The sequence below is a fragment of the Apteryx rowi genome, unplaced genomic scaffold (assembly GCF_003343035.1).
Source record: "Apteryx rowi isolate R43461 unplaced genomic scaffold, aptRow1 scaffold_621, whole genome shotgun sequence".
Taxonomy (NCBI): domain Eukaryota; kingdom Metazoa; phylum Chordata; class Aves; order Apterygiformes; family Apterygidae; genus Apteryx; species Apteryx rowi.
In genome coordinates this window covers 179,887-202,632 of record NW_020450896.1, presented here as the reverse complement: position 1 = coordinate 202,632, position 22,746 = coordinate 179,887, and the positions used below count along the sequence as shown (strand labels likewise).

General features: G+C 37.8%; 1 protein-coding gene across 4 annotated transcripts in view; it reads left to right on the top strand.

Moving 5' to 3' along the window:
• LOC112974717 (store-operated calcium entry regulator STIMATE) overlaps positions 1-22,746 on the top strand; it is a 37,036-nt gene that overhangs the window by 6,000 nt on the left and 8,290 nt on the right. For 2 of the 4 annotated variants that reach the window (XM_026083991.1, XM_026083989.1), the window contains exons 2-5: positions 8,505-8,564; positions 10,801-10,849; positions 12,856-12,951; positions 16,843-16,964. In XM_026083991.1, coding sequence (XP_025939776.1) covers positions 8,505-8,564; positions 10,801-10,849; positions 12,856-12,951; positions 16,843-16,964 — 327 coding nt within the window. Of the gene's footprint in view, positions 1-8,504; positions 8,565-9,617; positions 9,886-10,800; positions 10,850-12,855; positions 12,952-16,842; positions 16,965-22,746 lie in introns of those variants that run through there. The other 2 variants (XM_026083992.1, XM_026083990.1) reach the window with 2 other exon arrangements.

Genomic DNA, 22,746 nt, shown 5'->3' with positions numbered 1-22,746 from the left:
GAATCTTTGTTGGATAAAGATTGTGAGAGCACTTTAATGGTTTGCTTAATGTCCTGATAGTGGAAGATCATGAATATTTTAGTGTCGTTAAATGCAGCAAGTCTTCTTGAAATACCATGCCACTTAAACTTAAAAAAAGCCAATAAATAAGGTACCTATTTAGACAAATAATCTGTAACCTGCAGCAAAGTTGCACTTTTAATAGTTATCTGAGGCCCTTGCTTTTCCTGTTAGCTCAAAATGCATTACATTTTCTGATTACTCAGCTGATTGCTGGATATAATTATGTTCCAGATAATGAGATTGTTCTAAGTATAATTATGCATGTCATTCACTTTATGAAAAGTTTAGAAAAAAGGATAAGGTATGTTGGCATTTAGAAATTATTAAAATAATAAATTATCCAGAAATTGAGAAGAGATTATTTAGCAGTGTTTAATTAGAACAAAATTGTGGCCTGACTGCTAGCTAGCCTGTTTTTTAACAGTAAACTGCATAATGAGTTTCTGTTTTTGACTAAGGTTTTATCATTGAATTTACAAGGAGCTGGTTTGTGCAAATATACATTATGCATTTTTGGTTTCTGCAGTGATGTTAATTTCATGGTTAATGAAGTTTGCAGTTTTAAACTAGTATTTAACAAGGTCTTATCTGTGTGGATTATTCTGGTGAAGTGAAAAATCAGGTCTGCTTTCTCATGCCCTACGGTAGGAAATACTTAGCCTTTTCACATAGCACATTCTCACTTGAACATTCCCTGATCACAGCAAAATGTATTCCCTACATAATTTAGCATGTTAATTCTTACTGGCAGACTGAGCATAAGCTTGGAGCTTGCGCACAAATGCCTTTGCAAGTGGTATAGGGCTAATGTATTAGATTTTGATTGGGAATGATTAAAATTGTTCTCTGTGTTGCTCAAGATACACAGTACTGACTTTTCTGTCACTGACCCCGAATTACACATTTTATAACCTCATATTTTGTGTTTGTATTCTTACTTTGTCATATGGAATGAATGATGAGGGTGAAAATGTGCTGAAATGGATTCACAATTCAAATTCCTCATAGCTCAAATTAATAGTTCAGATTTGTAGTTCAAGTCTCAGGTATACTAAACTAGAATAGGAAAAGGAATCCATCTGACCACCCCAAGGAAGGCACTATACTTGTTTTTCTTCAGTTTGTGATTTTTTTTTCCTCTAGAGATTGCTATTTTTTATATTCAAATATTTTTGTAATTGTTAATGTTTTGACTTTTGTCATCTTGACTTTAGGTGCACTTTCGCCTAACCCAAATTCTAAGACCCACTGCTAGTCTTCTGGTAGTGATTAACTTGTGCTGGCTCACTTGACAAGATGAGGGAAAAAACTACTGTATTCCTCTTCTATCTGCCGTGCCAATATTGCCGGGATGCATTGGTGAGCATGGCTGTGTTGTCAGAGGAGGTTTTAAATCTTTCACCTCAGGTCTAGCTCTGGGTTCCTGTTGCTGAGATTCACCAAAAGTTTCTGCAGTCAGAATTGTAGCAAATCTCTGGGAAAATGTGAGGGTATGTTTTTGTTTTATTCCCCCGGTTAGGGCTGGCCTTCAGGGAGTGCATGTCGGAGAGTATTTTAGTAGGTGCTGGAGTCGGAGGCTTCTTGCTAGTTACTTTTGGTCTGATGGCAGATGTTAATACAGTGTTGCAGAAGGCCTGAATTGCAACTGGATGCATTATGAAAGGCTGAAAAACATGTTAGTGTGTAGTTTTATATTCATTGCAGTTATCTTCTTCTCTCTCTCTCATTTACAGCTTGCAACAGGGGAGGAGGTTGAAGAGTCCAGGCTAGCTCAGCTGGGAAAATGGTCAGGAACTGACACTTGGTTGCTGATGCTGAGGATGGAGCTGGTGGGGATTCTGGGCCGGGGACATCTCTCCCTCCTGCCTTTCGTGGGTGTGGAGCAGCAGGAAGAGGGGGGATAGAAATCAGACAGCCGGAGATCTGACAGATTGTTTGAGGAGTGCCTTCCTAGACACAGTCTAAATGTTCAGAAGAGCCTCAGATTTTGCCACGCAGGGCTAGGCCAGCGACAAGGAGTTAAGTAGAGCTCCAGAAGACTTGCAAAGCAGATGTCCTGTGAGCGGCAAGATGCTTATGGCATAAAGAATTGTAGAGTTTAAGTGTGTCCTTGCTCGGCCTGAGTGGTCGCCTCCCCAGGGACTCTCTTGTATCCTTTGGTTAACTTACCGTCTTTATTGATCCATTGCTGTGCGTTCCATTTATGTTGTTGGAAAAAACGAACCAATAAAAGTAAGTAGAAATTGTAGGTGACAGGTGAACCAGAGAAAAGAGTTCCTGAATTCCTAAGAGTTTTAAATGTAATGGCAAGTTTTATAGAACTGCTAGTCACTTTGTAACTCAGAAAATTTAAGTAAGTTTCATCCTGGACTTGAATGCTCAAAATTTGGCCGCACACACACATGCACACGTTTCTTTTCTTTTCTTTTTTTTTTTTTTTTGACAGATTTGATCTTTTCAATTTTTAATAGAAGCTAAGCAGGCAGGCTAGCTATTCACCTTGGCTGGAATGAGTACTTCAAACAAACAAAACAAAAAAAAACCCAAGCCTCACTTGCTTTTTGTTGTTCAATTCTAGTTTTTTCCCTTTGTCGAAAATATGGATTTTTTTTTTCCATGGAACAAAAGTTACTCTAAAATTACAAACAACTATTTACAGTTAACAAAGTGCATCTTCTTTCTCTCTCATCATTTTTGAACATGTTATTCTCTAAAATTTTAGTTCCTTTTTAGAGTAATTGCTCTTCTTGGCTTACCGTGGAAAATACTGGCTACTATGTAACCTCTTCCAGAGTACCTGTCTTGTCTTGAAGCCGATGATGTGACTAGCAGCATATGCTCATTTAGATGCATAGGATTTTATGCTTGCTCCAGAAGGTAATTATTCTCTCTGTTAGAAGATGGAGTAGTCTAAGACACTTTAAAATCAAAAAGAAAAAAAGCCTTCTTCCATTTGATGTCAAAAAGCTTCAGCTTTCTTATGGTAGTATGGCTTTAGTGGTGGCAATATGKTTTAGTGTTGTGAAGCTTTCACAGAATTTGCACAAACCTTAAGAGGTATAAAACGTTATCATTAAGAACAATGTTCATCTGCATGGAAATTGTTACATGTTTTCATTTTGATTTCAGAAGTTTAATTTCTGTAACACCTCATTGCTACCTATGTTATGTCAAAGATGTCTGTGTAACTGGTCACTGGCTCTCCCTTCGTGATATTTGATCTTGTGTAAAGAAAATGCATGAGTAGCTTTTGTTTGCTGTTTTTAAAGTAATTGGCCTTACAGTGTTAAGTGAGTCTTGCCTGCAATTCAATGCCTCAATAGGTTCAGCAGCCTAGGGAGAACAAATCTAGTAAGCAAAGCTATTTAGAATTTAAATAGACTATAAACATATACTGTTAAGTCCACCTTCGGCCTCCTTGATTTGATAAATTTGCTGCGTTCATAATTTTCTGCGAAGGGAAACAGTTTTCCTTTTACTTTTTGCATGTGTCTGAATGTCTATTTTGGGTTTGCTTTCTGGTTTTAAGACTGTTACAACTACTGGCATAATTACTTAATATTTTAGGGAAGGAGGTGTGAGTTTGTTGCTGTGCTTTGGTAGTTTTTCAGTCCCCAGGAGCGGATTTAAAATAACTGGCTTGAATGACTTAAAGTTCATTGATATCTGTTGTCTTACAAGTAATGGTGGGAAAGCTTCATCTATTATTGAGGTGATCTTGTGAATGTTGTAAGTGAAAATGGTGTTGTGAATGGCAAACTGCTGCTTAGTGCAGATTAATGTGTATTGTTTCTATTTACGTTGTACTAAATAATTCAGTTTTCCCAAATCATTCTTATTTTTACTACAAAAAGGAAAATCCACTGGAACTTTCCGCTGTTGTTGAAAGGACCGTTGATATGGCRTGCCTAGGCCGTGCGCTCTACTAAGACACATTTGTTTCCTTTAATTGACAGGCAAGTTAATGCTTCTGTCAAAATCACTGGGGTGGGCTCCCAGGATAAGAGATCAGTGTTGCCTCTGTAAAACAGCCGTAGACCGAGTTGTATGTGAGAGGTAACATGATCTATTTGTGTGTCTTCCCCTCTCTCCCATTATTTTTATCAGCTAAGTATTTGGAAAAATCTTTTGACCTTAAAATATATAAGTGTTAGGAGTAAAAAGCTCACCAAAAATGCATTTGTCTGCCCTTCCTGAAGAAGCAACCATTTCTTTTTTTTTTTCCCCCCAACTCTCAGATAGCAACTTTTTTTTTCTGCTAAAAGTTTGTCCTTTCCTTCCCTTCTCCTCCCCTCCGTTGCCAAGTGAGATGTTCACTTAGCTCTTGCAAAACCTCCGTAGAGACAAACTTCACAGGTGGGAAGTAGGTGYTGGTTTCACACAGGGAACTTCCAGTGAATGTAATTCTCCTGTGTCTATAGAGCAAGCACTGATGCCTGTTTGTTATGTCACGTGAAATCCAGTGTTGACACATCATTTTGTGTGTTCTGTGTCAAGACAGTGTTGGTCACGAGATGGGCTGAGCATCAACCAAGCCCAGATTAGGTTATTTAATTTTTCAATAAAACAGAGCACCTTGTTCTGCTGTTTCAAAAGGAGTGTCGATCAGACCAGCTTATCTATTGCAAAGTCTTCACTGCCTAAAAGCTGCAGCCATAGTGCTGTTATAACTGCTGCCTTTGCAACTAGGAGATTGGGATAAGTTCTGCAAATCTGCAGGCACCACGTGGCTTTCCAGACGTTGAATTGTTAGTCTGATGATGTCCCTGAATAAGCATCTGGGTCATTAAACTTTATTGTGCCCATTGCTTCTATAAAGTTTCTCCCTGGGTGACCATGTTTAATGGACAAGTTTTTAATTCCATGCCTGTCTCTRTTGAGGCCAAGGGCACAGTAGAATTCAAAAAGGGCCTGGGTACGTGTGTCTCGCGTTTCTTTCTGTTGTACGAAAGTTCTAACTTTTTTTGGAAAGCAGGTGAGCTTTTGCACTTTGTGGTATGTCAGTCTTTAACATGGACTAGAACAAAATTTTTCCCTTGAGCAAATTATTCCATAACTGCTTTCTTCAACATACCGAAACCGTGGTTTCTGGTCTCTTTCTCTGGTAGCTCTGTGTTGCTGGATGTAGTTGGAAATCACTTGCTGTAGTCTGCTCTCAGCTCTGCTCAAGTGTTCAAGAGTGTTGACTAGCCCAGGTAGTTAAGCAAAAGTGTAAGGGAGAATTTTGGAGTTTTTAAGCATGGAAGTAAGCAATTGGCTTTCAAGGTATCCTGATTTTGAGCATCTCAGTTACAGTTAATGCAACATAGGAAAAGAAGGGAGAACTGCAGTGCAGCAAAAATTGGATTTCCGAGAATACCATACACTCTTTTTTTGTATGGTGGAATGAGGAACAAGCCAAAAACAGCTGTTCTTTTGGTCTTTTGTGTGAACAAAGTAGTGCGTTTTTAACCTTTCATGAAAAAAGAAAAAAACCTACCTTCCTCTTCTGTTATTACAAATGTAGGGGAGATGCTGTGCTCATTGTCACACCAAGTGCATGGAATTAAGTGATGTGTTGCTTATGCATATAGGTACATACCAACACACATACATTTCATAAGGCACTGTTTTACCCAGTTCTCATTAGGCATGTAGTTTCTTGTAAAGTTAGTTTAAAAAAATTTTTTTTGACCTGCGGAAAGCTGTAATTTCCCGTTCCTGTTTTGCTGCTAGCAACAATATAATGCAGGGATCAAATGAAACAGCAAGTGCAAGTCTCTTAAAAGATTTACCGTGGTGTGAAAAGGAGATGAGTTCAAACTGATGATAAAGATCACCGGTAACACAAAGTTCAGTGATAGCTGCCTTTCTGTGGTGTGAATCATTTATCTGTGCAGATTTTCATGAATTATTAGTGTGCATGTACTTGTTCATAAGACACTGTTGACCCACTGTTGTGGCCAAAGGGCTGATATTAGCAAGCAGAACAGTGTTTATGATAACCTTCCTAAATATAATTAAAAATTTGAAATCTGGATATGTTGTTGATTTGACAAGGTTTTTTACAGGGCTAGAAATTGCAGGGTCAAATTTATGATGCTTATGTTCTCTTAGATAACCAAATGTTCTGAAAAGAATACAGTTATCTGAAAGCAAAATTCTGAAGTTATGAATCAAATTCTAGTTCGGATATTAATGCTTGAGTGAATTATTGAGCTCTTGCTCCATATGTAGTTAGTAAAACAAAGAGTGCTGCTAAAAACTTTAATGCTTCGTCTTGAGTGTTGGCGATGGTGCGAACTAATATTATGGCTATCAAAGTAACCCTCCAAAACACAACGGTCTTATATTGTTAGCACTGTTTTGGAGGATCAGTCTGTTTTACTACATTATTCAGGAAGCCTAGCAGAGCAAACCGAATGGAGGGGACCCAATGCTCCTGTAATTTAACACTATATGGAAGCTCAAGCTGCAGCAGATGCCTCACTGTTAAATTCTGTGTGTTGACGTGTGAGGTTTTCGTTTGACATATTTTGGTCCTTTGGCAAGTGATTCAGATTTTAGACCATTTAAGCATCGGTGATTTTTAGAATTACAGAATGCTTTTTGTTGGAAGGGACCGCTGAAGGTCATCTGCTCCAGCCCTCTGTTCAGCACAGGGCCAGCTTAAGTTACATTTGCCTTGCTCAGGGCATTGCCYACCTGAATTACCAAAATCTCTAGAAATAGAGGCCACTCTGGGCAACTCATTGCAATGTTTCGGTGCTCTCACTGGGAATTCTTGGCTTGTATTAGGTTGAAACGTCCCTTGCTGCAACATGCAGCTGCTGCTTCTTGTCCTTTCACTGCACACCTCTGCGGAGGCCTGATTCTGGCCTCTCTTTAGCTGCCCCCGCACACACGTGTGCAGGTTTGCATGTAAGATATGTTAGTGAAGACAAGATCACGCTCTCCTTTCTTCCTTTGGACTTTATTCTTCAGTCTGGCTAGCTGAGCTGCAGCTTAGCTGAGGGCTGATGACAGAAATGCAGAGGAGGTTTAGGAAAGGAGAAATTTTATCACGTACCTTGTCTTTGACCTGTTTCTGAAGAAGTTTTGATGAGCGCTAGAGATACAGGTGAAATGCCCACCTCAGTCATGRAAAGGTCAACGTACAGCTACAGAAAAAATGGAGCGTGTTGAACATCCTTTAGCTGATATTTCTTTGTTTGAATTTCACATTTGTGAGCTGGAGAAGTCTTCTTAGATCTTTGTTTGAAATGGAAGGGTTTTTACAGTGAACTGCCAGAATGTGTGTCTAAGCAGTGTAATAATATATGGTATTTTAAAATGTCATTGACAAATATTCTTCCTGCTTAGAGGATGCAAAAAAAAAAAATATATATATATATATAAAAATAAAAAATATGCAGACTCACACACATACCAGCTACTTCTTGTGGAGGAATAAAAAGCTTCTAGAACATTTGAGTTGCGCCAGTTTTGTGCTGGTGCAAGAAGAGCAGTCAAAAAACTTGGAGATTTTAGGTCCATGGCAAAATTATTTCACGTTAGCAAAATCTTTTCTATGTGATTTGCTTTTTGGGGGTGAAGGAGGGAAAGAAGGGAAAGCTTAGTGACAAGTACAGATTGAAGTATTGCTTTTCATAGTGACAGTTTGGAGAGGTTTTAATCTGCTCTGTGTTCTTCATATATGACCTTCATTCTTCCCCTTTTTGGAATACTTATTGCAAAACTCGTATCTAAAGTCACTGTTAGAAACCCTTTTGCAGTACTCTGGCATTAATTATTCCTAGAAATGTAATTGAGCATGAACAGAATTTAATGCACTTGAATTTTGCATTAACAATACTCTGCCATATATGTTCCCCTCTTATATAATGTCTGTCTGTCTGGCAGCTCATGTGCTTGAGGTAAGAAGTGCTTTCGTTTTCTTTTCTGAACAATTCTGGCCTGGAAGTGCTGCTAGCTCGTACCTTCCTTCACTTATAATGCAGCACAAAATTCTGGATGCAATTAATTAATATCAAATACGGTTAGGTCTTGGTAGCGTGAGTGTAATGCACTGAATTCCAGCATATGTTGTGGCCCTACCCCATCCCGCTTGGCGAGAGGGTGGCAGCTTGAGCTCCGTCTGCCAGCTGGCGCTGGGCCCGTGCCAGCCCTGGGCTGCGGTGCCGGCAGTGCAGCTTGCCAAGGGAAATGGTTCGCGTGGCTGGCAGCGCCTCCGGCAGCGCCATGCTGTAGGGGAGGGCTGCGCGGCCAGATCGCGTTCCCCTCCCTGACCCGATCGTTGCCTCGTGAATTGGCAACATCTTCATTTGCAAAAATTTGTGGGCTTTTGCTTGCAAAAATAATTTCTTAACAGCAAATAAGTGATGGGACCCGATTTTTGCTTATCAGTGTGGCTGTCTACTACCTATTGCTTTTTTGCTCAACTTACTTACCTTCCTCCCCAGCTGTTCGTCAGGTCACAACCTGTAAAGCATTTGGACAGATCGTCTCATCTAATCTGTGTGGTGAGCAGTGGGGCTTGGGGAATTTTGGGGAGGTTTTGGTGGTGTGATCAGCTGTGTTATAGGTCCCTGGAAGACATCTATAGAACTCTTCAAATCTAACGCTCCTGTTTAATGTTGACTCAAGTGAAAGGATTGGCCAGAGAAATACAGGTATTCAGTGGTCTTCTTCTCCATATTGATAATATTTGAAATGGTGCCAGTGGAATCAGTTGTGAATAACCTCTTCCAAAATGACTTCCTTGTGAAGATTTTACCCAAATGCGTGAATTCACGAGTTTGTACAGTTTCTTCGTGGTGACAGTAGGCAGAAACCTCAAGCTGGAATTTCCCTCCTACCCCCGAGTATGTTAATCTTCCCCGTTTGATTTCTGCTTTGTCTGCAGAAAAGAGTTGTATGCAAACTGCACACTAAGTCACAACTTCTGTCTTCCATGTATTTGCTGCTACTCTGTGGCTTTCTGGTATTTTGCAAAAAGGGCACCAATTTCAGTAATCGATAGCATGACTGGGAAGGACTTTTCATAGACAGTAAATCAGTTAATTTAGCTGAGTATTGCACATTTTTAACAAAAGTTTTATATTTAAGTAATGCTGTTCACAGAAAAAAACTTCTCGCAGATCTTGCTATTGCAACTTTATCTTCAGTGCAAAAGTGCAGCCCTTTCCTCTCATCATTTTTTAACTTCTAATGGTTGTAATTAGTGAAACAGTTTCTCTGCTGGCAAAAGCAGTAAGAGTACAGAAAGTAAAATGGCAAGTTGTCAGTTATGTGCTGTTTGCAAATGCTGCACTTTCACCCCAGGGTCTCATTTTTTTAAAGATATTGGGGTAATTGTAGTAATACCCTATTGTATGAGGACTCTTAGCTTTTGGAAAATCATCTTGTGAAAAAGTTGTGATTGGTTCATAAATCCAAACTGCTTTTAACGACCCGTGAACTAGGTGAGTGTAACATATATAGCATCCTATTTGAAACCCGAATTCTAGACGGACCTCTGCAAGTTGAAGGTGAGAGGGGGAACCAAGTCTTAAAATGTCTTTCTTTTTTTTGAGAGAGCTTCTGAAATAAGAGCATAAATAATTTTTCTTCGTGGTCAAACTTGTCAAAGGAATTAGTGGGTGATACATCGCGCTTCTGATGGTGTTGAGAGATTCTGGACTTTGGATGGAAGAAGGAAGTAAAGCCAATATAGCACAGCTGGAGATTAAATAACTGCGGCAGTAACAGCATCCCTTGTCACTTAGGGATGGCTCTTGTACCAAAAAACAAGGATACCAGGACATGTGGCAGTGAACCCTAGTAGAAGAGGGCGAGTAAAAGGTTGTATTTGAATTTTTGAAAAGCCAGTACAGAGCCCTTTTTAAAATCCATGTGGGGGAAAAGATAGTTAAACAGTCATGGGTTTTTTTTGTTTATCTGCATTGCCATAATCCTGGGAGGGTGGAGGGGAAGGGATATTATTCATTACCCGGCTATCTTTGGTCTGTCTTTAGCATATAATGAATTAATGGCTTAAAACTGTAACAGAAGATAAATTTGTATTATAGATTGTATTAAGATGGAAATAACAACATGATCTGTTTTTTACCATTGTATAGTTGGCATCACTTTTAATATTTGATTTTTGGTTTGAGTTTTTTGTAGGCTGACAAGTGCAACTTCTGTGAAGGAATTATCTGATTTAGAAAATCTGTCTTGCTTTCCTTTTGGAATTCAAGTTGCACACAAAAGGCTAGTTTCTCATCCATAAAACACATTACTTTGTCAGATAATATATTTGTCCTGTTATTAATTGTTTTGATTTTTTTCTGACATTGTAGATTGCCCCTGTAGTGCAATACTATTTTCCTAGTTGAGCTTTGGTCTTGGTGAGCAAAAGAAACTGCCATTTCTAATATTATCCTGAACTTGCTTTACTATCTGAAATTAAATTTTCTGCATGGGCAGTCGTGAACGCGAAGGCCAATGCAATGGTGATCAGGTAATGGATTATTTTTTTCCTGGGAGGTACCTTGCCAGTTAAACAACAGATAGGTAGGAGCTTGAAGCTGGCAGAAGGGAGACAGTTTTTCTTGCTGTACCTACCCTTAGGGACTGATAGTGAAATGCACTTGTGGAAGATCTAATTTATATAAGAATATAACATTTCGGCAAGATGGTTTGCTTTCACTTTCCTGGATTTTTCTTGGTTTAGGAGTTGCTGATTTCTTTTTTTTTTTCTTTTTTTTCTTTTAGTAAAACGCTTCAGAGAACCAAAGCATGAAAGACGTCCTTGGAGGATATGGTATGTTTCCATTTGTTTGATTTTGAGCTTTTGGTTTCTTGATCTTTTAGAAATTGGAAGAATGATTGTTTGCTTATGATGACGATATCTGAAAGCGATGGGCAAAAGGTGACCAAAATACATGAGTCAATGCAAAGTTGTTACCTTCCCTTCTATTTTCCTGCTAGTTTGTTCTTACTAACCACTTCCTGGACTTGACAAAAATCACATTTTAAACAAACTTTAAAGTTGCACTTCCTCGTGAAGACAAAAAAAAAAATCTTGCTAAGATCTTTTTTCTATGAAGACCATAGATTTTGGCACACAGTATCAAATAAATAAATAATAAAAAAGCGCTCTTAATATATATGAGATTCTCTTCAAAATCTGATTAAATCTGTAGTCCTCAGTGTACCAGTCTGTATAAATGCTTTTAGGGATGCAGCAGTCATTTGTTAATCAGTAACCAGTAGGTCTGGTTACTTTCCTGAGCTACAAATTTATAAGAAGCTCTCAGCTAAGCATACATAAAATTTCATGTTCTGTAACAATCCTGCTATGGATAAGATATAAAACAGTATGGCAAAAGATATTCATATATAAGCCATAGAAGAATATAAGGTATAAGTAGTATATTCCTCTTTATTACTTTTTGAAAGATGTATTATAGTGATATCAGTGTAACTCGTGCTGATTATAAGCTGAGACTGGTGTAAATCTTGTGCGATTGCTGTTCGGTTGTTGAAGAATACAGCGTTTTTCCAATGGTTTCAATTCATCTCATACAATGTTGCTTTTCATAACTAATCCTGACCATTTATTGAAAAGATAAATAGGACATCTTTGTGTACCGCAGCCTGTGTCTGCCTGAAATTCTCCGTAGCACGGTAGCTCTTAACTTTTAAGCCAGGAATCTATTTCTGGAACTTCAGAACCGTTATTTGCAGGATGTTGCACTGAAAAGGCAGGTGACTCCCTGGCTCCCTGCGCCATTGCCAACGCTTCCAATATTGTGAAACGAATGTGAGAGAATAAAGTTAATAAAGATCAGATTGTCAGGGAGGGAAGATGAAATCAGACATAAAATAGTGTTTTGATCCATTGGGCTTCTTAGACAAGGAAACAACGGGCAAAGCGAGCGCTGATCTGTATAAAGAAGACACAGTCGCCTACATAATGCTTTTGACACAATTTATATATTCAGCATGTCTAATAACACGTCTAATAGGAGTTTGGCTTTTGTGCAAGAAATCGGAATAAAAGAATGTTGTTAAGGGGCTGGAATCAATATCGAATCTGTATCTAAGTATTTAAAATACAGATAGATATATATTTTTTTCTCCCTGTAAGTAGTAAAGTGTTTTTTTCTCTGACTCGTTTATCTGTCCTGGAAATAGTGCCTTTGAGGTTGAAATTCTTTTGCAGTGTGGTCTAAGCTGTTGTATTTTAGCTGAAATTTGGTGTAGCCACTTCATACTTTCAGGTGAAAAATATCTATGTTGGCTTTTTAGTAGAATACTATAGGTCAAGCAGTCATTAGCCAGCTATTATATTGTGCACCAAGAAGCATGTGATGAGGATTATGGCACAGACACAAATAAAAACGTGCTAAAAATGCATGAATGTAAAAGGACTGAAATATTTAGCAAGGCTGGTATGCTCACTGTTTACAGAAGGTTATTAAAGACTTAGCTAGGTTTAGTGAGTATTAATTCTTAGCTAATGCATATGATATGGAAAGGTTCTCCTTAGTCTTTAAATTACAGCGCCAAGTCTCAAGTTGGTGCAATTCAATTATTGTTAGCAATATTCAAGAAAAAAATTACCAAGGGGTTGAATTGAAAATGAAACAATGTCAAATAAGCTAAGTACTATAGCACATTATTTTTCCTATGTTCTCATTTGTGAAAAAAAAAAAGAAGAATTGGGATGGAATTTTAATTAAAATAAATTTGCCGTGTCCTATTGTGTTGTAAACGTTTTTTTTGTTTGTTCCTTAAAAGCTGTTATTTTTACTCTTTCTATAGGTTTTTAGATACTTCCAAGCAAGCCATAGGGATGTTGTTCATCCACTTCGCAAATGTGTATCTATCAGACCTTACAGAAGAAGACCCTTGTTCACTGTGAGTGTTGAATTTGGACTAACTGGTCTCCATGGAAGCTCTCCTTATTGAGTTTGATGGTGTGCTTGAACAATAATGCAAGCAGCCCCGAGAAATCATTTTCAGTGCTTCGGTCACTTTTGAAAACTTGTGTTTTAAGTGTAGTTAATCAAGGATAAGAATTCTGACCTTTTAATTCTTGTTTGTCAGGGTCTGGGAATGCTTTAGCTGGGCTGTGTGTGGATATTTTAGACTGAGGGCAAACTCTATTGCTGCTCCCACAGTTAATGAATAAAGACTTAGGAAGCACACTGTAATACGAGGCAGTTAACTGAAGGAGGTAAGAGATACTGAGGACCAGGGAAAACGAATATGAAACTGTGTACGCTGACCTCCAAGTTCACTGCAACCAGGCTTTCATACAAAGTCAGATAGCTTTCAGGGATATTTAGCAAAAACTTGTATTTTCTTCTAAAATCTGCATTAGCTACTGCAGTGTTATTTTCCACTGTATTAATAGCAGGAAATCTTGCTTGGTAGCCAGGCAGTTAATATAGAAATTAATTTTGCAATCTCATGCTTGGAGCAGTGCGACCAAGTAGATAAGCATTTCGCCAAAGTGTATTAAACCTGAAGATTTTATGACTAAAACCCCTTCAGGCTCTTTACAGGAGCTACCAAAGCAAATGGTAATTGTTTGGGTTTGCTCTTGATAGGGCTCATGCTCAAAGAAACCTGTGAGTTTCTGGTAATAGAAGCTGTGAAATTACTTTTAAAAGCCTAATAATTTGCCCTTTAAGACCAATCCAGTTCCTTCCATGGCAACTACTCCCTGTTGTCCTTTGGTAATCAGAGGAGTTACATACCTCAAGGAATCCGTGTTTGTGTTACTTCATAAGTCTGTGTTTTATTTATTTTTCCATAGTTTTCCTTGGTGTTCCTGCGTGCTATAAATATATGCCAGTATAACACTCCATTTCTCCTCCCACCAGAAAACATTTTACTGGAGAACATGCATTTATTTTAATAGACTAACTATAAAGGTTAAGATATAATTATGAGAGTTTCAATAATACCAGGCATCAGAGTGGGATTTTTCCCTGCTTACTGTTTTAAGAATTTCCTGAGAGATTTATAAATCTGGTAGGTGAAAATTGCTCTTATTTCATTTTTATATATTTAAATGAGCTAACCAGAACATGTCCAAAATAGTCAGTGTTTAAAGCTTAAGCTGTGTACTTTATTAAAATATTTGAAAAATAACTTTGCATGTTGTGTGTACTGAATTTTCAAAATAAAACATTTGCTAAGCATCCAGAAAGAGGCCTTTGGTACTAAAGCAGCTTTTGACTGTAGCAGCCTATTTTGTAGACAGAGTAAGAGAATTTTCTTTGCATGGTAAATTTTACTAGTTCTGGAATCTTCATGAATATTTCAACATGAAAAATATTGATTTGACTATAAATAATATATAAATATTGACTGTATAAGTATCAAATGCAGAAGATACCTTGGTAGGTATTATGGATTAATAAAAGTTCAACTTGTGCATTCTCTTCTACATACGTTTTGATATAGTCTACATAACTTTATATTCAAATACTGCTTTCCATATAAATGTGACTTGACATGCACAAAAAGTAAGAGGGTGGGAGAAATGACTGTTACTCACTCTGCTTTCAGGATAACAAAAATTGCTATGTTAAGCTGTATAATTTCTCAGATAAGGGTGCAAATCTTCCAGATTAGCAGAAAAACAGCATATTGTGTCAACCAAATACATTTTCCCAAGAAAGGACAATTGGATCTTGACAGTACAAATAGGTCAAAATTAATGAGTAAAATCAAGGCTTTCTGTCTGTGAGTTTTGATAATAGTAGTCATTTAACTCAACAAACTGTATATTATGAATAGTTTTCTGTTCTTTCCTATTTTGAAGTTCATGGATTATTTTCAGAATAAAAACAATAAATACAGTTTTAGGCAACATTGCCATTAAAAGCTTGGAAAGAGCAGAGAGTGGTAATTGCCATTTGTTAGTTTGCTGCTATAATTATTATACTGCTAGGATTCAGGAAGGTATATGATAGATGAAAGCTAATTAAAATGTCCATTAAAGCACCTCAAGACAGATGGGTTGTAATTTGAAGGATTTTAAATAGGAAAAGCAAACAGCAGCAGTGTTTTGCACCGTCAGGGTCCTCAGCTGACTGTATGTTGTACACCAGGAGCTTCATACAGACCATGGCCTTTTTCTTGCTGAACTCTCAGCCAAATCCATTTATTTGATAGACAGCAGCCTGTTTTCTTGTTTGTGCCCGTGCACAGATTACACGCGAGTAGGATTAATGCAGTGCATTACAGAGTGATAATATTGCTTATATGTAGTGAGCCTGATGTGCTGGAAATACCAGTCATGCCGTGCCCGCACAGTAAGGTGCAATTTGATGTGGGATAGGTGTTAGCAGGTCCCTTCTCCCTGCTCCTGCTGGAAGCCTGCCTGGTATTTTCCAGCTACAGACTTGCAGCAGCCCCTTGTGGTCTTAAAATGACTTGTATGGGCTTGTAGTTACTGGGATTCCTCTGCCAAGCACTAGATATCAATTTTAATGTTTGTCTATTATGAAGTTCATCAGAACTATGATTCGACACAGAACTATTAGAAAATAACTATTTTTAGAAAGTTATGAAGTTATGGGTGAGCCTTGGCCGAAGCAAGACATATCCACTGTGTTTTTGTTTGAGCCTCATGTTGAATGGGATCTCGAGGGCCAGACCAAATACTTCTCGAAGAGATGGTTTTGCATGCGTGTATTCTGTATTTGCTTCCCACTTTCCGATCGGATTTTTGTCCGCACAAACTTGTTTCTGCAGCTTCTGGAAGCCTGCAGCTTTCTCTGATTTGTTATTTTCATCCCTGCAGATATGTTCCTATAGACTGTAGAGTTTATCTTAAATATTTAGAAATACCATTTAATCTTGAAATAAGACTCTCAGATTCAGGGCTTTACTATATGTCTTGTGACCTTCACTGGCTCTTGCTCAGCTGCAGTTTTCTTCAGCCAAAATGGAGGATAGTAAGTAAAACAAACTGATTTACAAGATATTCTGAAGTTCAGCTGCATAATTTAATGAAGAGAGAACCTAACAATTAATTTGAAGCCCAGTGTAATATCCAGTTTCTTGAAGCGTAAGTAAGATCCTAGAAGTTTTTCTTAAAACAATAAAATTAGTAATGCAGCAGACATATGTCTATTGAAAGCATCTCAAACATATATTATGCAGTAACTGAGGCGCTAAATTAAATCATTTTCCTCTCAACTCTCAATATGTTGAAATTTGGCTTAGATAATGACGGCACTCTCTAGGCATTGTACACTGCTGCTTATTGTTCCTTGCTGAGGCCTTTGAGCAAGAAAACCTGTTCTTAGTTTCAGCRGTGGCGTCTTTCCCCACTGGAATGCAAGTGTGTGTTTGCGTGTTGTTTCGTTTTGTTCCCTTTTGAATTCCCTGAGGTGGCTTGAAGATAATTTCTGGTTTTATTCCTCTTCTAGTTTTATTCAGATGCAGATTTTCCATACAGAATGAACTGAGCAGTGGGAAAAAGGAAATCTGGTTTCAATTTAAAGGAATAAAATGAGAATTGGAGTTTATACAGAGGGTGCACACACACGCATGCACACACACACACCAGAGTTAATGGAAACATAATTGGGAGCTTAACTTCGAGGACAGAAACAGGGACTCTTCTAAAGCTATTTAAGTACTAAGTGGGTAAATGATCAATTTTTAGTCTTATAATACTCTGGCTTCTCAACATATATGCAGATACCTTCTTTTATCAACTGTGGTGTTACAGTAAGCTGGACTTACCCTTGCCCCTTGATTTCTTTTACGTGTTTTTCCTTTCAGGTACCTTATAAACTTCTTGTTAGACGCCACCTTAGGAATGCTGTTAATCTACGCTGGGATACGGGCAGTGAGCAGCATTGTGGAATGGCAGCAGTGGGAGTCCCTTCGCTTTGGCGAATATGGTAAGTGTTTCTACTTTTGCGCTGAAATGAATTCTGAGCTGGAATTTCAGAATATTTCAGTTAACTATCATAAAATCATTATATAGTGTTAATAATGGCAATTTTAATATTTGACTTCTCACAAGAATTCTTTTAAGTTCTGTAGCTTGGCATGCAATTTATATATTAGAAAAGCTAATAAATTGTGGATTTGTAGGTGCAGAAAAATTTCGTATATCATATGTACTCAACTTCAACATTTAATTCTGTTCAGTCTGTTATTTTTAGGTCATTTAGTCTGGCTGTTTGGGAACGTGAGTTGATGTTCTGTATCRCTACTGAAAACTACATTCTAAGTTCCTTGAAATAAGAATTGGGAAGGGAGGGGAGGTCGCCTTATGAGAACACTATGATTCTTTACCAGGAAAAAAAAGCCCTGTAGTTAAAAATAAATAACTAATTAAAATGTTGGGCTAACAAAATAAAAGTTTCCATAGCAGTTTCGCAATTCACAAGTCTATAATAGAAATTATACCAGATGTATGCTCTTAGGAGAAATAACTGYCTGTACCATTAGTGCATTTTTTAACTTCAATTATATATTCTCATTTATGTAGACTAGATATGTATTTCTTCAGGTACAGTTCTATGACCATTTAAGCTGCTTCAAATCAGCACTGCCACAATCCTATTTATCTGCTTTATTCCCATCTACCACTCTCCAAATGTTTCTRTTCTTTTCCTTGGACTGGTGCTCATCTGACCCTTTAGGGAACTGATTTGGAAAGCAAAGCCTTCCGAAAATTTACCATATATAGAGAAGTAAATAGTTGTCTTCCAGTTCAATTCCCAGACTTGGGTCTCCAAAGGATTGGGGTCCTCCCCCAGGCTCCAATGCCTGGGGAAAGGAAAAGGGCAAGGAGAGAGCTAAGACTATTAAATTACCTCTTCTCACTTAGCACTGGGCCCCACTGCCCAAAGTCCCTTTTTCTGATTGCTGACTTGGCTTGGAGTCATTTCAGTCTGTTTGAGTGACTTCTAGACCATGTAAAATTGGCTTTGTATTTAGAGCAAAATTTGTTGTGCATCTATTACATAATCGTAGTATAACTCAAAAAAAATTTTTTTCTAATAGCATTATTTTTTTTTCTTGTTTAATCTGTTCTCTTGTCCTGTTTTAATGACCTTTTAACAATATGTGATTTATGTCCATGGGGAGGATATGGGAAGTATTCAGATCTGTTCATTCACTTTTCTGAAAACAACTCCTTCTCATATTAACTTCTGCAATGAACCTGTTTTTCTTTTAATTATAAGGCCTCTATGACTGAATTAGCTAAGTTCTTAAAATCAGCAAATGGACTTGTTGCCTGTGTCCTGCCACAGAGGCAGGGTGGGATCCTTTATTGTCATTTTGAGTTAGGGGACTGAAAATGCTTAAACTTGTTCATCAAGCATTTCTTCTCCTTGTGTATGCATATAAATGATGCGTAAAATAATCTAATTCCTCTTTCCAATATCAGATCATTTTCTCAGTGACTGACTTTCATTTTTGTGTCTTCATTTAATGTGCTGTCTCTGAACGTAGTTTGTGGTGGGTTTTTTACTAAGCTATCATAAGTGTTATTGAAAAGTGCATTGTACATCTGTATTTCCATTAACTATGTGGGGAAGGCTCCTTGTGTAAAGAGAACTAGAGAATAGATGTAAAATTATTACCGACTGCTGTGCAGTAAGATTAGATCCCATATAAGAAATAAGGAAGCATCTAAAAAGGGTAAGTTGCGTTGTATCATTCAGTGCCCTCTTCTGTTAAGTACTGCTGCTGTTTCTGAAATGAAAACCTTCATGTTACCATTTTATTTAAACCTTTTCACTTTGGTTCCAGGAAAACTCCTGTCTTATTTTTTGTAAGTTTTTTTTCTTTAATGAAGTGGGGGGGAGGTACTACACTGTAGTCCTGTCATCTCTCAAATACATTTAGATTTAGTATTTGAAGGTAAACCTGAACGTGTAGGATACACTGGTTGTGGGGACTCTGCCCATTGAGAGATCTTAGAGGATCTGGGCGTTTGATTTGCAATAGCAAAGGAACTCCTCTGCTTCGAGATCCGTGCTTTTTCGGCTTATTTGCAAGCAGGGAAAACCAAACAAGAGCCCCCCGACCGAGCCGCCTCTTTTGACTGAGCTATGTTGTTTGTGGTCGTAGCGCCCAAATAATCATTTGTCTCAAGTTAGTTCTTGCTGTGAGCTCATTTCCCTTCTTAGCTCTCTTACTTGATCCCTGGTGATTCATTACTTGAGAAGCTATCACAAAAATAGCAGTTGTCCTGCTGGTTTTAAAAGCCTCTCTTTATATGGAGGATAGTTTTTAAGTGCAAATGCCTCAAGCGGAGAATGGATACCAAAATATCAACATTCAGAAATAGTTGCTGTTTACAGAGCAGAATAACACTGCGTGTTGATTTATGGGCAAAGAAGCCCAACGCTCCCTCGAGGGCTTTTTGTGGCAGAATTGTTACGTTGATTAGGTTTGTCGTCCTGTTGTCAGGTTCAGCACATTAGGAGCTGGATTTTAGTAGAAGCGTAGAATCAGTTAATATATTTGAGCATATAAGCAAAATAGAAAGGGTTGTGATTTGTACTGAGAAGAATGTTCCCTGATACCATAAATACAAAGCATTCTCCGTCCCATCTATATTAGACTTCTTTAGCTGCTGCGAGTAGGAAACAGGTGTTTAAATCCCTCTTTGTCAAAACGAACTGTATTGGCAACTAAATTGTTCTGTGCTCTCTCTTTGCTTGCCCTTGCTTCTCAGCTGGGAAAGCTTAGAAATAGTATTTGAGGCATCTTTTCGCTCTAGCTCTTTGTGTGTGCCTTGCAGAGTAACTTATTAATTTACCTACAGCCTTGTAGAGCAGACATGCACATGCTACAAAACTATTCTAAGTTATTTTGGAGGAACTCTGAGTTGGCATTTTTAAAGAAAATTTTTCTGGGCTTGAAAAGAAACAAGTTACAGCATAGAGGAAGCAAGTATTTTGTTCAAGAGCTGTCTATAAACACGTTTCCACCAAGGTGCTGATAAACTCTATTTAATATATACTGGTTCCTTCACTGCTCAGCATTTTCAAAAAATGTTGATACAGTTGTCACCTGTTGATTGCTGAGGATTCAAAATTTTCAGTTTTAATGTGCTTGTCTTGCGGCAACAAAATTTCTACTGATTTGCTAGTTTATTCTACACATGTAAGTTATAAATGACAGATATAAAATCGGAAATTGAGATAGACTGTCCAACAACCTTTTGAAACAAAATTAGAGTTTATGGCTTCAACATTAGCTCCTAAGTTCCGATTTGAATTTGTGTACTGAATCTTTGAATGTGCAAATGTCCTGAAAATTCTTGGGAAAACCTACTGGATGATGGTGATAGCATCACCTACTGGTGATGCTATTAACTTTTACTTCTTCCTCTTCCTCTTCAATTGCATAATTTGTAAAATGGTAGAAAAAGTTAGGTTGGAAAGGATCTCTGGAGGTCATCTAATCCAACCTCCTGCTCAAAACAGGGTTAACTTCAAAGCTAGATCAGGTTGCTCAGGGCCTAGTCCAGTCTAATTTTGAATTTATCCATGGATGCAGATTTAACAAACCCTCTGGGCAACCTGCCCCAGTGCTTAACCACTCTTATTGTGAATTTTTTTTCTTTACGTCAGGCAGAATTTTCCTTGCTGTAACTTGTGGCTGCTGCCTCTTGTCCTTTCACTGTGCATCTTTGAGAAGTGGGGCTCACATTTTCTCTATAACCCACCCTTTATGTAGTGCAAGACTGCATTTAGGTTCTCCGTTAGTCTTTTCCAGACTGAGCAATCTCAGGTCCTCAGCTTCTCCTTGTATACCTCATGTTCTGGCCCATTCTGTATCAGCTGCAGGACTTTTCATTTGCTGCTGTTGCATTTCATGAGATTCCTGTTGGCCCATTTCTCCAGCTTGTCCAGGTGCCTCTGAATAGCAGCACTGTCCTCCARGGAAAAGACTATTCCTCCCAATGTGGCAGCATCCCCAGCTTCACTGAGGGTGCATTTCTTCCCATCATCCAGGCAGCTGATAGAGGTGTTATATACTATTGATCCCAGTATCTGCCACTGCAGGGTGCAACTAATAAACGGCTACCAGTTAGTTTTCAAACACTTTGACCCTGACAGTCAAGTCAAGCTTTCTCACCTACACTGTAAGTCCACCCATCYGGTCCATATCTCCCCAGTTTGTCTACAAAGATGCTATGCAAGACTGTCAAAAGATTTGCTAAGTTCAAGGTAAACAGCATCCGCTGTTCTTCCCTCTTATAATTAGAGTCAAAAGGTAATTTTAGAAATACGGTAGAGCACACACAAAAGTCAAATAGAATTTAATATATGCAACTTCTAGTTTGTCTTAAATAAATAAATAAAACGACATCCATCATGGAGAAGAGTGTTCATGGGTGATAGTGCCCAACATTTGTAATGAAGGGTTTCGCAATTTTTGGACATGCTACATACCAAAACTCAGGCTACAGAGTTGGAATGGATGCAAAATGTTTATAGCTGTCTTTGCTTTTAGGAATTGAATGCGAATTGGAAAAGAGCTYGGAATAAATTGCTAAAGTTTCAATAGTAAGTCTGTAGCTAAAGCTAGATTTCTTTTTCCATATTTTTTTTCTTAATGAAGAAAAATGGAGAATGCTGATAAAAATTTGGAGTATAAAAACTCATTGTTAAAATTTCATTCTCAAATATAATTCAGGACTTATATCCCCAAAAGAATCACAATTGCTTAACTTCAAGTCACTGCTGATGTTTTCCCCTTTCAAATTTCTTTTATTTATTTATTTATTTTAAGCAACATAAGCCTTAAACTGCAGTAAATAATGAAAAACTTGAGTGTTTTAACCATTTTATTTTTGGGCTATTTAGTGTTGATCATCACCCTGTAAATTTATGTAGGAAACTTCTTTTGTTTTGGACTCCAGTCTGATTTACCAGTTTCTCTTTGCTGTAGCATTTCAGCAGCAAGCAATAAGTCTCAAGATTATTGTTAAGTATTAATACTGAAAGCCTTTCAAAAATGTTCCAGAAAAGGAAGCAGCCATTATGCATTACAAATATACAAAGGCATCTGATTTTTCCATTGCACATTATTCTTCCCTAGGCTCAAAACTTTTAAGTAGTGTTTGAAGATGTTGCCGGAGGCTTTGGGGAAGTCTAAAGCAAAACAGCAGCCCGCCAAAGCTTGCTTTCAGCTTCCAATGAAGCGAGTGTACTTGAACTGTGAAATCTTGATGATACAATGCACTCTGTCCCTGCTTTGCTTTTGTTTTGTTTTTTATTCTTCCTTGCTTTCATATAGTGTCTCATAGTCTACCTAGTTTTCCTGTTCAAATATTTATGCCGGATGGTCTCTATTCTGTACTGGCAGACAACTTCATTCATTCATTTTTTCTCTGTGCCACATCCTAATAAGATTCAGCATAATTTCAAACACTTTCGGATTGAAATTAAAATCTGATCTTAATTTTTTGCTCAATTAAATTCTCTTCTGGCAACTAGCTTTTTTGTATCAACCCTTGCACCACCTGTTGCCACAATTACGATTGGGTTAGTTACAGTTACTAGCTTAGTATAGGGAAATAATTTGTTTAAGGTAGCCTAGCAAGAATGGCAGAAATATCACACTTCCATAAAAATTATATAGAGTGAAGGAAAAGGTGTTTTTCTTCAGTCATGTATGCCTTAATTTAGGAAACTTAATGCTTTAGGA